Genomic DNA, 15,582 nt, shown 5'->3' with positions numbered 1-15,582 from the left:
TAAAAAATAGCACAGAAATTTCAAGATTTCAACAGGGAAGAGTTTGGAAGGATATTCTCCAAGTAGGAAAAGTAGTTTATCAATGGACCTTGCTCTGTCTCTCATTTTCGCCTTCCTCTTGGGTCCCTCCCACTTTGCTTCTGAAGCAACACTATCTATACCCATTCTCTCTATCCCTTAATACTTAAAAATAATGTGTTTTTATTTGACAGTTACTCTTCAGGTTACCAGGCTATCCTTTCACGGTGTTTCCTAAGGCCTCACTATTCAAAGTATGAACCATCATCTTCAGCATCTTCTGAGAACTGGTATATTAGTCCGTTCTCACATTGCTATAAAGAACTACCTGAGACTGGATAATTTATAAAGAAAAGAGCTTTTCATTGGCTCACAATTCTACAGGCTTTGCAGGAAGCATGATTCTGGCATCTGCTCAGCTTCTGGGGAGGTCTCAGGAAACTTACAATCCTGATGGAAGGTGAAGGGTGAGCCAGCACCACACATGGCCAGGAGCAGTAGGAAGAGAGAGAGCAGGGAGGTGTCACACACTTTTAAACAACCAGATCTCATGAGCACTCTATCACAAGAACAGCACTAGGGGGATGGTGCTAAACCATTCATGAGAAACCACCCCCATGATCCAGTCACCTCCCACCAGGCCCCACCTCCAACATTGGGGATTATAATTTGCAATAAGATTTTGTGGAAACATAGATCTAAACTGTATCCTCTAGTTAGAAATGGCTCACCACAGACCTACTAACTCAGAATATGCTTTTTACAAGATCCCAAGTGATTCACATGTGTATTAAAGTTTGAGGAGCACTACACTAAGGTAACTCAACCCATGGTCTTCACAGGACACTTGCCAGACTTCCCTTCCTCTGGAATCCCTGCCATACATCTTCACATGGGAGCTTTCCACTGCCCTACCATTCAGAAGCAGCATCCTGGGCACCATATTTTACTTTATTTTATTTTATTTTACTTTATTTTATTTTATTTTATTTTTGAGACTGAATCTCGTTCTGTCACCGGGCTGGAGTGCAGTGGTGCAATCTCAGCTCACTGCAACCTCCACCTCCCGGGTTCAAGTGATCCTCCTGCCTCAGCTTCCCGAGTAGCTGGGACTACAGGCATATGCCACCACACCTGGCTAATTTTTGTGTTTTCAGTAGAGATAGAGTTTCACCATGTTGGTCAGGATGGTCTCGATCTCTTAACCTCATGATCTGCCCACCTTGGCATCCCAAGGTGCTGGGAATACAGGCGTGAGCCACCACACCCGGCCTCATTTCTTTATACCTAAAGCCCAACGACCCTTATTTAATTCTGCTCCTAAAATCCATATCCCTCTCACTCTTTCTGCTTTGGTTACAGCCCATGGCAAAATTGTGATGAGGCAATAAAGGAGCTCACCCTTAAAGAAAAAAGAGAGAACATGGATTGGAATGACTCTGAAATGAAGAGATAGATGTGAAGCAAAAGAAGAGACCATCTCAGAGGACTCTCTTTTATATCACTGGATTCTAAAAATTGGTATCCTTGGTACACTGCCTTTGTATAGTACTTTTACTTTGTGTAGGTGTAATTTTACATGTATAGTTGTCATGTTACAAAGCTGTGACTATGTAGCTTCATCTCAGATTACTGCAATCAAAAGAATACAGAGCAGCAACCACAAATAATTTCAAAAATAACCCATACTCTTTACTTGTAACTCTTGAACACTGGGAAGGAGACTCTATTGATCCTAGAAATATTTCTCAACAGTCTCTCCACTCCTGCCACTTCCCTCATACACCACAGCTCTGCCTGCTGCTTATAAAGTGTTTTCAACTCACCACTGGATCTGGAACTACTCATTCATCATGTCCCCCACCAAAAACAAGGTATTCACCAAATAAACTCCAAATGAGGTGATATCACATGCCTTAGGATTTGGGGTCTCCCCATGTCTATATCAAGAATACAAAATACATAGGATTAGATTCATGTCCTCAAGAAGTTCATAATCTCAATGAGGGGAAAGACATAAAATAATAAAAGGATAATACAAGATAGTAGATATTCACTATCAGAGTGTGTGGTACCTAGAAAAAAGATCTTAGAGAAGTCCTCTTGGGCTGGGGAAGTCAGAAGAGGCTTTATAGTGGAGCTGATAGACTTGAATCAGACCTATGGAATCAGTAACATTTATATGGGTAAGTGTGATAATAGCATCTAATATTTATGTAGCCCTTATTAAATACCTGTACTGTTTTTAAGTACTTTTTAAGTCTCATAGAACCTTATGAGGTAGGAACTATCAACCCTACTTTTAGACGAGGAGACCAAGGCACCAAGAGGTTAAGTATCTCTATCTCAGGCCAAGATGTGGTCCCAGGCAGTCTGGCTCCAGAATCATGTTCTTAACATTTATGTGGTACCACATACAGAGAAAGGCAGAGTAAGGAATCCAAGTGAAGAGATAGTAGGAGTAAAAGCATGGCAGGAGGAGAACAGGGTGAAGCTACTACTTGGGAGTAAACATGCTATTTAAGGAACGGAAAGTGAGTTTAGATAACTGGCTGAGATAGAGAGGACATTGAATTGCAGAGACCCTTAAGTGCCAGAACAAGGAGGCAGGCTTGGAGGTAACTCTGGAAAAAGTAACAAAATAATCTACTCAATAGAGTAGACTTTATTCAAAGATCACAAATATCCACAACTCCCTTCGATTTTGATCTAAATCTAAAAATAATCAGAGACCAACAGGTACTCCTCCCAGGTAAATGTACAATGATGGGAGTGGAGTGAAGTAGGAATGAAAGGGCAGAAGACATGGAGGAGGGTGAAGAAGAAAATCAATGTTGGGATAACCCATAGGTAACTATGAGCTCACAAGACTGGGACACCCCACCAGACTCAAGGAGTAACCAAAGATTCCTTCTCACACATCATACTTCAGTATGTGCACAGAGACAGAGAGCTTCATGGTTTTCTTTATGACAGGGACATTAACTTATGTTGCTCATGATTTTAAGAAAAAGAGTTCATGCCAGTAGGGTGTAATTTCCCCCACTCTGAAGTTAATAAAGATTAAGGCTCTGTCTCTCCCAGAGAGCCTGTGGGACATTGTGGTTCCATCCCCCTTCTCATTCTTGGCCCTTCATCTGGAAGGGGAGTGATGAGTCTTCTGCCTGGCACTTGTTCTCGCTGAATGGGCCCCTCTGTAAGCAAAGGATCATGTGGAGCACCCTGCTGGAAAAAGGGTATTGCACTTAAAGAGGAAAGCCTTATTTTCTCAGTTATAAAGTTCAACTCTCTAATTAGAAAATAATGAAAGCAAGCCTTCTCTTTTCATTATTAGTGGTATTTGAGATTTTGCCTTTTGTAGAACCTGTCTTGCCCTCCCCCGACCCAAATCTTTACCAACTGTGAGCTCATTTAATGAAAACAAAACACTTCACTTGATGCTGGAGAAACTCAGTGGGGCTAATGCTAAAACTATGCATTATGCTCTTATGTCCCTTTATAGCCACTTTGGTTGTTTATTAAATCTCCTCAAGAGGCCACCTTGAAATGTCCCTCCTTCCCAAATAAGCAGAATTTAGCTGCACTACCTTTAAAATATTCTAGGTGATTGGTCATACCAGTCTCAAAAAAAAGAGACAATCTTGATTCACATCTCAACTCCACAAAGAAATGGAAAGGTCACGGCAATTAATTTTCTAAGACCCTACAGAGAAGTGATGTCTGGAAAGGCATGACAATTCCAGGCTGTACCCATGACAAGCCACAGTAGAGAGATTGCTGGGTCTCTCCACTGTGTTGAAACAGGGAGGTTGGGCTTCAGTCCTGGCTCTGTGTCTAACCAGCCAAGCAGCCTTAGTCAGGTCATCCCACTTTGACATACCTCTCTCTCTGTCTATTCAAAGGGATTACTGCCTCCCGTGAATCAAATCACTTTGCGTCAACTACACAATCATCACAATTACAATTAATCACAGTTAAAAGCTCATACTTAGCAACCTGGAGCAGGCCAGTTGTTTTAGACCATCTTAAAAACATCACATCTCATCATCTCCTTTTAAATGTTTTTTTTTTTTTTTGAAACTTTTAACTGACAAATTGAGGCACTTTCCATTTGTCTTTTCATTGACAGATGGAAAGAACAGTATGATGAACACCCCATACACCTTATGTAGATTCATCAACTATTAGCAGCTTGCCGCACCCACTCCATCTCTGTGTATGTGAGTATATACCACACACTGCCCTTTTGCCAAGCCATCCAAAAGAATTTTATACACATCATGGCATTTCATCCCTAAATACTTGAGCATGTATCTCTCTAAAACATGGACATTCTACATAACTACAACACCATCACACCTAAGAAAATAAACATGAATAATATTATCTAACCTACAGTCCATATTCAAATGAAAATGTCTTTTATAGATTTTCTTAGAACTAAGAATCCAATCAAAGTTTATGCATTGCATTTTTGCTGTTACTTCCCTTTGTACGCCCAACCTCACCTCCCACATCTTCCCCCATATCCCAAACTGTCCAGCTTCCTTCCTCTGTTCTGTATGACATAGGATCCTTTGAGGAGCCCAAGACAGTTGTCTGGATTCAGCTGACTATATTGCCATGACTAGATTCAGGTCAAATATTTCTACAGGAACACTGCAAAGGGGGTGCTGTGCCTCTCGCACTACATCAAACCAGGATGTCACACTGTCACACTACTTGGCTGCTCGCTTAAGGCAGTGACTGCCAGATCTCTATTGTAAGAGCACATTTTCCTCTGTCATTAACAAGTAAACTATGGTGGTACACTGTGAGTTTGTGTGACTATTCAGTTGGCCAACAACTTTTCATCCAATGGTTTCAGCCTCCATTGATTACATGGTTGTTACAAGGGGAGTTAAACAAAATGGTAGTTTTTTACATGCTATCATTCTTCTACATGTATTAGCCAACACCTTTCTGTAAAGAAGATGCTTACTTTTTTCCCCCTTTTCCCTGTTCTCTCTTAGTCTGTCTCTTTTTGAGTATCACTATAGAATGTGAATTTTTCAAAAAATTTATTCAACGTATTGGAATCCTTTATTGCTATCATTCTTTCTGATGCCTGTCACCCTTTTTATTATTACATATAGTAAAGACATATAAGTTGACATGAACATGGCTGAGATAGAAGGAAACATGAAAACTCAGTGCTGCTGAGAGGCAGGAGGCACAGCAATCCAGGGACAGGGATCCCTTGCTATAGAGACTGTGAGGCCCCAGAAGTGGGGGGACCCTGATGCATAACTAGGGTTACAGCAGCACATAGTAACCAGGTCACAGGTACCCATCTAACCACTGCCAGCACATCCACTAGAGAAGTGTCTTCATACATGAGGAATTATTCAGCTATAAAAGGACTTCAGCAAAGTTCCACACAGGGAAGAAAGTGGTGAATTTAGGATTTCCTTTCTTTAGAATGCTGTTTGTGTAGTCATTTGAAAAAAAAAGTACTTACAAATATACCACCATATTTTCTAAAAGATATCTTCTAAAACAGCATGCTTTGCCTTTTAGCAATGGGGCCACTTTTTTGAGACCCTGAGTATCTGTAAACATAAATTAAGTTTTCTTCTTCAAAATCATCCAGAAACCAGGTGATCCAAAAGGGAACTATAGAAGAATTTCTAATACTGTTAATATTAGAACCCCAGAAATGCTTGTAGAGCCCCAGGAATACTTGGGGTTCATCATAAAGCAGCATTCAGAATTAGAGTATCATCTGTGATTAATATCTAAAGCCCAAATCTTATTTTGAACAAAAAGGTGCCATTCTGTCTGATTCACAATTACTGACATTTGAGTAGAGAACCTAGACAATGCTTTAAAGTTAGGTACAGCTATTGTAATAGAGGAGAAGTTGGGGGAGGTGAAAATCTTCATTTTTGTGCCTGTAACAAAATCGTCAAAGTAAAGCAAAGGAAGCCTTCCTCATTTAATTCTGACACCATGATGTTTTGTAAAAAAGTTATCTGAAGTGACTCTCCAGATGTTTTTTTGAGGGCATTAAAAGCATTGTGCAAGCCTGACAGCATGAGGTCTCCCACTCACATTTGTAATTTCTCCAGAGTAAGGAAGCTTCTCTTTTAATCAAAACAAGGCAGCACATTCTATTGTGTGTGACTGGTAAGAAAAGAGACAAGAGCAACTGGAACAGTGGGCCACATTGTTTAGAAAGTTGAGACAAGCAGGACTGAGGCTATTCAGAAAAAAAAAAAAAAAAAGACATGGAAAATGTCTAAAGCCAAAAAAGTCCATGATGCTAGTACAGACCAAAGGTATCTGAGAGCCTTCAGCATGTGAGTACATTTGGGGAAGTCCAGGCCACTGACCTGACTTGCTCTGCCCAGGAAGAGAAAGACCCCCTACCTCAGTGGAGAAGGATGATAGTTCAATTAAACAAGATGCCTGTATTTGACAGAAATCCTGTCCAGAGCATGGAAAGGGAGATCCTTTCCCTCTGTTCTGGTCAGAAGGCTGGAGGCTACTGCAAAATATAATAATAATAATAGGACCAACACATGAAGCATTTATTGTATTCCAGAACCTACTTAGAAATGTTAAGCACATATTTACATTTTTAGTCCTTACAATAGCTTTATGAGGTTGATACTATTATTATATTTTCAGATTAGGAAATCAAGGTACAGAGATGGTAAGTAACTTGCCCAAAGTAATTCAGATTGTAAGCAGCAGAGCTGGGATTCAAGCAGTTGGGTTCAGTGCCTGCAGACTTAACCACAAGGGTACACTTACAGCAATGACATTGTGAGTCTAACAGAAAAGCATAAAATCCTAACATGTATCAAAACAAGGATCAGGGCAGCATGCAGCTGTGACGAGTAATGGGCTCATGGGCATCTAGACAACTATTAGCAGCTTTGGTGAAAACAAAGCAAGGGCTATTTTTTCTTCATCTACTACACATGTAGTGCCACCACTTAGAAGGTAGAGAAAGCAATTCAGGAACTAGACTCTGGATACAATTCTAAGCCAATGACCATCTGATTTGCCCCATGGAAGTGATAAGAACAGTATCATCCTATGATATACCCTAGGGCAAGGGTTCTCAAACTGGCATATGACGGCTCACTGGGAGGGCTTGTTATAAAAGTGCATATTTTTGGGATGCCACTATTAGTTTCCGATTTAGTAGGTCTGAGTCTGCATTTTTGACAAGCAACTCCCGGTGATTCTAATTCAGTGGATGGACGAGAAAGTTTTGACAAATACTGGGCAAGCGTCTAAGACATCAAACTTAAGGAAGTTCAGAAAAAAGGGTGTGATTCCTTTATCTAAAAGAGACTGCTATAAAGGAATGCAGCCCCTAAAATGGCAGGAGACTGCCAAAGAATAATATCTTAAGTGTAAAATAAAAAAGAATTGCGGTGAAACTGAGCTTCTAAGGAGGCAACAAGGTTGTGTATAATTATGCAAGGCAAGCATCAACCCTGTCCCTATGTTCTCAGATTCCACAATATAGAAGGGGAAGAAAGCTACTGAAAGTGGCATCCAGTAATCCAATATGGGAGAGCTAATATGTGAAGCTGATTGGCTCTGCCTCCATTGCTTTATCGTCATCTGACCCATGATTATATTTTACGTTTTCTTGTTTACCTCCTCCAGAGAAACATATCCTCCTGTATCTAGAACAGTGCCTGGCACCTGAGAGTATTACAGTAAATATGCATTAAATGAATGGGATGACCAAATGGGAGTATGTAAGATGAATTTCTTACCATAAATCATAACCAAACAAGTTTGAAGGCTACTGACTTAGATGGAAATATAAGTTCTTTGAGAAAGGCCTGTGGTGTGATGTAAAGTTAAGCTGCTTGAATCTGCCAAGACCCTAGCTTCTCTTTGCAGGGTTGCTGGAAGCTGGCCAGGGACAGGCTGTGGGGTGTGACTTGAGAAATGGTTCAGAAACATGCCTCAGATTCTACAATATAGAAGGGAATGAAAACTATTGAAAGTGGCATCCAGTAATCCAATATGGGAGAGCTAGTATGTGTAGCCGTAAACTCTGAAGAAGCTCAGAAGAAAGCATATGAGAGCCTGGGAAGCCATGGAAGCCTCCCCCTCCCAGGGAAGGGCAAAGCCGCTGCTTTCCCCAGGCTATTGACTGAGCTAGGTACCAGGCATTCTGTGAGGCCCCAGGGCTTTAAGAAATGAATTAAATATGCTCCCCTGCCCTCTTTGAACTGAATCTAATGAGGAGACTTAAGAACTATTTTGTAACCTCTAGTTATATTTTCTGAATTTCAGAGTTTACATATTATACTTCAAAATGAGTCACACCTTTATTTATATGTTGGTTTGTCTCAGCTGTGTTGTGGGCTGATGGGAGGAGACCACACATACATACACACAGAGTACATACATGCTATTGATGTTACACACACACTCACACTCCCTGTAAAGTGAAGTTCCATGCTCATTTTATTTAACAAAGACTAGAGAGGCCTTGAAGACAACAGCTACCTGGAGCAGGAATAAGTGAAGCACATTTCTGAGCCATTTCTCAAGTCACACCCCACAGCCTGTCCCTGGCCAGCTTCCAGCAACCCTGCAAAGGGAAGTTAGGGTCTTGGCAGATATAAGGAGCTTAACAGTACGTCACACCACAGCCCTTTCTCAGGTGGGTTTTACATCATCATTCACAAAGAACTTATACAAATATTTCCATCTAAGTCAGTAGCTTTCAAACTTGTTAGACAAGTTACTTTCCCTCACTGAGTCTATTTCCTTCTTTGCAAAATGACGATGTGCTGCTTGATTCCCTCTAGATTCCTTTTTGGCTCAAACATTTCCCTGTATCTGTGTTCTAAGGATCCTCTTATGTCTTATTCCGGGTAGAAGTATATATGTATGTATGTATGTGTATTTATAGATATATACTATAAAAAATGGTGGCATAAAATTTCATAAAAATTAATACCCTAATTACTTGCAAAATGCTCTAATACATTTTATTTTTTCTATGTAGTTTTTTAAATGCTGGTTATGCCCAAGTAAATTGATTCACTACCCACTAATGGTCTTAAAGAACTGTTTACAGACAGTGAAATCTTCTTGGTTGTGAAGCCAAATTTGACATCAGCAAAATCACACACTCACCCAAGAAAAAAAAAGCTGGCTCAGTGCTGGAGGCTTCCTCTGCCCTCAGCTTTCAACACCCAGAAAACCCATATGCCCACACAGGCCTGCAAAACCAGAGGAAAGGCTTAAGTGTTAAACAGCTCTGGCCTCGGATCCCAGCTATGCCACTGTTTTCCTTTTGACATTAAGCAAGCTACATAACCACACTGAGGCTTAGGTTTCTTGTCAGTATAATGGAAATGATGATGAGGATTAAATCATAAAATATACATAGAGTGGCTGATGAAGTATCTAGCACTTAATAGCCACTTAATAAATTGATGGTGGCGGTGATGATAGAGAACTAGATATTATGAATGCCTGTAATAATCTTAGTAATATATGTTACAGGAGGAAAAATGTGTTTCCAAACTGTTTCTTTCAGTTTCTTCCCATTCCTAAACCCTCTCCTCCCTCCTTCAGCAAACTATATGGAAATGGATTTGAAGAAGTACAAAGTCATGCGTTCAATGGGACGACACTGATTTCACTGTAAGTATTTGCTCATTTCCCCAGCTCACGAATAAAAATGAAATATTACTCTGGCTACAAGATCACATTCAATCTTCAGCAACTAACTCAGGGCAAAAATAAACTTTCAAGTGGCTAGCCCTCAGTGTTTCATGCATGTTACTAGGCAACTGGCTGGCTAGAAACCCCACAGCACCCTGATTTCAAAGGCAGATGCAGCCTGGATACATTGAAGTTGACAGTTTACTGAAATATTCAACACCCTACTTTATGCCTCCTCCACCTCAGTGCCTCCCTCTCTAGCCCCCTCACTCAGGTTGATGGTGTGTTAGAGGAAGCAGAATTTCAGAAAGAAATTCTTCCCTTGGCCCCACTGCAGAGAAATCAGATAACACTACCATTTACCAGTCTAATCAGCCACAACAGACCCACTCAGGGAGTCCCATCTCTGTACTGCTAGTGCGGGAGGAAGCTCATTTTCCACAAGGTAGGGAGCCTTGTGTTTTCACCACACCCTACCCACTTCTTCATGTTAACAGCCTTTAACTCAAGAAGAGCATCGCTACTGTTTCCCTCATTGTTCTTGACCTCTCTTTCCTTCTATGGATCCTCTTCTAAAAGAGTGGCATATTCACAAAGTTTGTGGGGCTGTGGACATTTGAACCACAGCAAGTACAGGGTGAGGTGACAGTCACCCTACAATTTGTTCTTAATAAAAACTGAGAGCACATGAAAAGTTCAATTAAAGCCAAAATTAAGGAAAATAAATAAAAAGGCCTTTAAAATAAATAAGTTGTGTAAGCTGTAATCTAGACTAATGCTTCTCAAATTTTTACACACCTAAGAAGAACCTGCAGATTTTTAAAATACAGATTCCTGGGCCCTACCCCCAGAAACTTGGATTCAGTGGATCTAGGTAGAGCCTGAGAATTTGCAATTTTAACAAGCTTCAGGAGATGCTGATGCTGTCAGTCTGAAGTTGGGTAGCACAGTCTAAAGTTGGGTAGCAAAATTCTGTACAATATGCTATTTATTTTTAATGATAGGTATCTAACCAAAGCCTCTATTATACTGATACATACTATATAGTTTGGTGGCTAACAGAATAGACTTAAGAGACAATCAGTAAGACTCAAACTCCAGTCCCACTATTTAACAGCTGGTATGACCTTGAGCAAGTTACTTAACCTATCTAAGCCACAGTATCCTCATTCATAAAGTAGATCCACTAATAGGCTTTTTTTGAAGATACCCCACCGAAATGAAAAGATCTGTTTCATATCCTCAATACTTAACACAGTGCCTGGCATATAGTAGGTGCTTATTTATTATGTACTATACAATATAATTAATTATAAGTAAACAATTAAACAAGATTATATTTTTGTGTGCTTAGCACAGCATAGTAGCACATACTAAGTGTTCAAGAAATGGTAGAATTTTTAAAGTTGTTCTCCTATCATGGGGTGAATTTGCCCTCATGTTCTTTTTGACTTGATGACTTAATGAAAGGTTCATCAACAAGCATCCTTAAGTTAATGAAGGGTTCATTCAGGCCAATTGAATCGATTTCTGCCAAACTTAAATCAGAGGCATTTATATCATCTCCTGGCACAGTTCTCTCAGATGCCTCATTCCATTATTCACTCAACAAATGTTTATGAAGCATCAGCTGTGTTTGAAGAAACATGTCATATTTTGAGGGGAAATGAAGATGATTAAGTCCTAGTGTCGCCCTACAGGAGCTTACAGCATAGGAAGAAGCATCTCCAAATGCTGTATAAACTACACATTAAGTACTAACTAAAACAGAAGCAAAGCATGAAGCCTCCCCAGAGAGAGGTAAAGTTCTCTGGGACTTCGAGGCAGGAGGAAAGGAAAGTATAAAAAGTATCTGGGAAAGGTGGGCTTTGAGCTGGGCATAACTTAGGCAAAAATAGAGGAAAAACACCTTCCAAGCAGAGGACAGCAAGAAGAATGGTCCAGAAGAAGAAGTATAGCATGTATTCAGAGATCAGCAAATAGTACTTTCTAGATACAAGTTAGGGACAAAACAGGAAGGGCCTCAGATGCCATAGTAAAGAGTTTAGACTCTCTTCTCCAGAAAACGAGAAGCCATTGAAAGTTCTGAGTTGGAAGTACGAGATGAGTGCTTAAAGAAGGCTCATCTGTTAGCAGGAAGGATGGAAGGCTGGAAGGGGTAGGGCAGGGCTAGAGACACAAGTGCCAGGGTCATCTGAATAGAGGGGATGGCTGAAATCCTGTGTGGCTGAGGTTACCTGAACAGGGGGAAAAACAAAAGAAGTGAATATTAAATTAAAGGGAAACAAGATGAGCATAAGAAGCAAGAGCAAAATAAAACAGATGGGAGGAAAACCAACACAGTATGTCTGTGTGAGGTCAGGAAAAATAGAAATTTAGGAGGGAAGATTTCAGGTGGTCAGCAGCATTTCAACTGTTACAGAGATACCAAAATGGGTATGAACTATGAAAAGTCCAATTAGTCAACATTCTGTATGCCCTGCATCTCACTGTTGTAAGAAAGAGGAAACCAAGGACATGAGTCAGTTTGCCAAGAACAAACTTAATTTCATTCAACAAACATTTATTAAGCACCACTGATATACTAAGCACTGTGTTAGGTACTGAGTCTGCGACGGTAGAGAGGACACAGTCCCTGCCCTTTTGAAGTTTCTGATCTATCAAAAGAGACAGACAAAAAAAGCAAATAATAGATAAAATTATTACAAGGGTAATATATACTAAGAAGGACATAACCTGTTACTGAGATCTGAGAGAGTATGAGGGGTGACCAACTTAGGCAAGGTACCCAGGATGGCCTCACTGAGGACGTGATATTTAGGCTGAGCCTGAAGGATGACAAGGATTCCACTGTGGCAACAGTGAGGGAAGCACATTACAGAAAGAGGGAGCAGATGTGCAAAGGTCCTGAGTTGGAAAAGGAACTAAGTTGGTAAGTCCCAAGAATTGAGAGGAGGCCCGTATGGCTGGAGGGTCTTTAGCAAGGGGGAGACTGGAGATGAAGGAGATGGAGCAGGATTGAGCAGCCATGGGAAAGGAGTCCGAATTCTCTTCTAAGGGCAAGGTCACACATTAAAGAGTTTAAGTAGCAGGGGAGAAGCAGTTTTCAAAATTGTCAAGCAAAATTTTCAAACAATACATTCAGCCTTTCTCATACATAGGCCTGTCCAAAGTTGTTCAGAACACAATGATACCGAAGTCCTGCAAAGTTCGCAAACACCTGACTTACTAAGGCAGCACAGGACACAGGAAAGACAGGAGCAGCCCCAGAAGGTGGCCCTGAGGCACCTGAGGGGTCTGGGAGTCAGTCCCTACTGTTCCCAGAGCACCCCAGCTGGGAAAACTTTGGTGGAACTTGTGGCTTCTTCCACTGTGCTTCAAAAGGTCATCCTGCCTGTGCTTCTCACACCTGCAAGGTCACGTCATTGGGAGAATTCTCAAAAGTGACCTCCAGGAAAATGTGGGAAATTAATTTATTTTTTGACCAAGTTGCGTAATACAGAGTTATCAGTATACAGAAAGATCTGGGTTTTAGTAAAACATGTGAAACGCTCTGTCATGAAATTTGAACAATTAATCTGACTGGGCTAACACAAGAATAATTTGCTCACAGAGCCCAGTTTCAATGATGTATAACTATAACTGAATATAATTAAAACAAAACACATCAGGAAGAAGAGTCATGGAGGTTTAGGAAGAAAAATTTCTTTTGATTTAGATTTTAAACAGCAATTGACTCTGACAATCTCATCTCTTTGAAAGTGGAAATACACCCAGGGGATGGGACGATGTGAGATTGACAGGTGGATTCTGATGAAAGGGCTGAGGGTTTCCAAAGAAAATGCTTAGTAGAAATGTGGAAAACAGCCACCCAGAGAGTGAAATGCAGGGGCTTTTGCAGTTCTGAAACAGCAAGGAGGGTGGGGAATGGATGTTAGTATGTTTGTTTTGCTGTGTACACTGTAATGGTGGTAAGAGAATCATGTTCCCATGCTTGAAATCATCACACCAATGACAGATGCACACTGTGCCCACCATCCAGGGTTTTCCAGATGCTCTGTGAATCACAACCATTCTCTTACAGAGAGGAAGTGCTCAAAAGAAGGCTGGCAGGGTTGTGCCCAGGGATTCCTCTTCTAGTTCCCTCGACTACTCAGAGAAGGGCCTGTGCTTAGAGATACCAGTGTCAGGGCCCAGAAAGGAGGCTGCCTAGGAGGACCAGATTGTGCTGCTCCTAAGGAGTTTAGCCGGAATGACTTTGAACTCAAGGCAGCAGAGCCCTCAGGGAGCTACTTCCATAACAGCTTTTGGCTTCTTCCACGGCCTTGAGAGTAGTGGCCCTCAACACTTTTTCCATGACACACACACACACCTGGCCATGATCATTTACACTGCACAGCTCCATGGGGCAATTTTCTACAGAGGCTGTAAGTCCTCTTTCTCACCCACTGAGAAATGCATATCTGAAAGAAAAAGAATACAAATTACACTACAAAAGGGATAACTCTGAACGGACCCTACTTTTTCAAGTATTTGCAAACTTCAATATATAACTATTAGCACACTCTGAGACCTCCAAGGTCACAATGGCCGAGAGGCTAACAAAGAGTAGGTTGCACTTCAGCCCTTCAAGCCTTGGCCTCTTGGAGCAGCATTTTCAACCTTACCCAGCTGTCTGGTGGTAAACTTTCATAACTCCAACACAGGAGCGGGTGAGTACTTTAAGTTACAGGACAGAGTTCTACCAAGTGAGGAGGTAGTGGAAGAAAAAAGGAGCGGCCAAACACACATGCCAGCAATTTCATTATTTCATTAAGGACTAGCACGTCTTTTTCCCACTCTCCCTCCACTTCCCCCTTTTTCCCCTTCTAACCCTACCACCATGCACATAGGTTGGTCTAAATATGTGTACACACAGCTATGAATGCTTACACATGAGGTACAAACTCCACTAAGGAAAATGTCCTTCCCCACAGGGAGCTAAAGGAAAACATACATCTGGAGAAGATGCACAATGGAGCCTTCCGTGGGGCCACGGGGCCGAAAATCTTGTGAGTAGAGTGGTGCTGGCTCCCCTCCCTGCCCATTGTACCCCAACAGGGCTGCTTAGGGTGATCCCTCCACATCATCCCCAAGCTGATATGTGAGACATCAGCCTCTACACCTGAAAAGGCTGCTGTTGGAAAGACCAAGTGTATCACAGCTGCCATAATAAAGTACCCCAAACTGACAGGCTTAGACAAAAGAAATTCTGTCTTATGGTTCTGGAAGACAGATGTCCAAAATCAAGGTGTCAGCAGGGATTGGTTCCCTCTGAGGGCTGTGAAGGAAGCGTCTATTCCAGGCCTCTCCTAGCTTGTGCTAGTTCTTTCTGGTTGTGGCAGCATAACTCCAATCTTCACATGGTATTGTGTATGTGTGTGCATGTATGTGTGTGTGTATGTGTATATCTCCAAATTGCCCCTTTTAATAAGAATAGCAGTCATGGATTAGAGCCCACCATAATAACCTCATTTTAACTTCACTACCTCTGTAAAGACCCTATCTCCAAATAAGGTCTAAGGTACTGAGAACGTCAAGATACGACGTGAACAGGGGACAAAATTCAACCCATAACACCAAATATGGGGGGTGGTGGCCTCATGTGCTGGCAAAGAGGCTGGCTACCCACCTGGAATCCATTCATGGGAATCTAAGACCAGAGATCTGGCTTGCCCCTGGCACTTGGCTGGACAGGGCTGAGGTGCTGTCAGGTTCTCTGAGGGTGCAAGGATTAGGACCAGGCTCTCTCAGTTAAAAAGGGTTTAAAGGATACATGGGAAATTGCTTCCAAGATGGCCGAATAGGAACAGCTCTGGTCTGCAGCCC

At 41.4% G+C, this 15,582-nt stretch overlaps 1 protein-coding gene across 1 annotated transcript in view; it reads left to right on the top strand.

Moving 5' to 3' along the window:
- The window catches only part of LHCGR (luteinizing hormone/choriogonadotropin receptor), a 62,892-nt gene that overhangs the window by 26,007 nt on the left and 21,303 nt on the right, over positions 1 to 15,582 (top strand). The window contains exons 7-8 of the mRNA XM_025354275.1: positions 9,625 to 9,693; positions 14,691 to 14,765. Of these exons, the coding sequence (XP_025210060.1) occupies positions 9,625 to 9,693; positions 14,691 to 14,765 (144 nt within the window). The remainder of the gene's footprint in view (positions 1 to 9,624; positions 9,694 to 14,690; positions 14,766 to 15,582) is intronic.

Source organism: Theropithecus gelada, chromosome 13 (assembly GCF_003255815.1).
Source record: "Theropithecus gelada isolate Dixy chromosome 13, Tgel_1.0, whole genome shotgun sequence".
NCBI classification, from domain to species: domain Eukaryota; kingdom Metazoa; phylum Chordata; class Mammalia; order Primates; family Cercopithecidae; genus Theropithecus; species Theropithecus gelada.
Note: the sequence above shows the minus strand (reverse complement) of the source record. Positions and strands in the feature narration are given on the sequence as shown.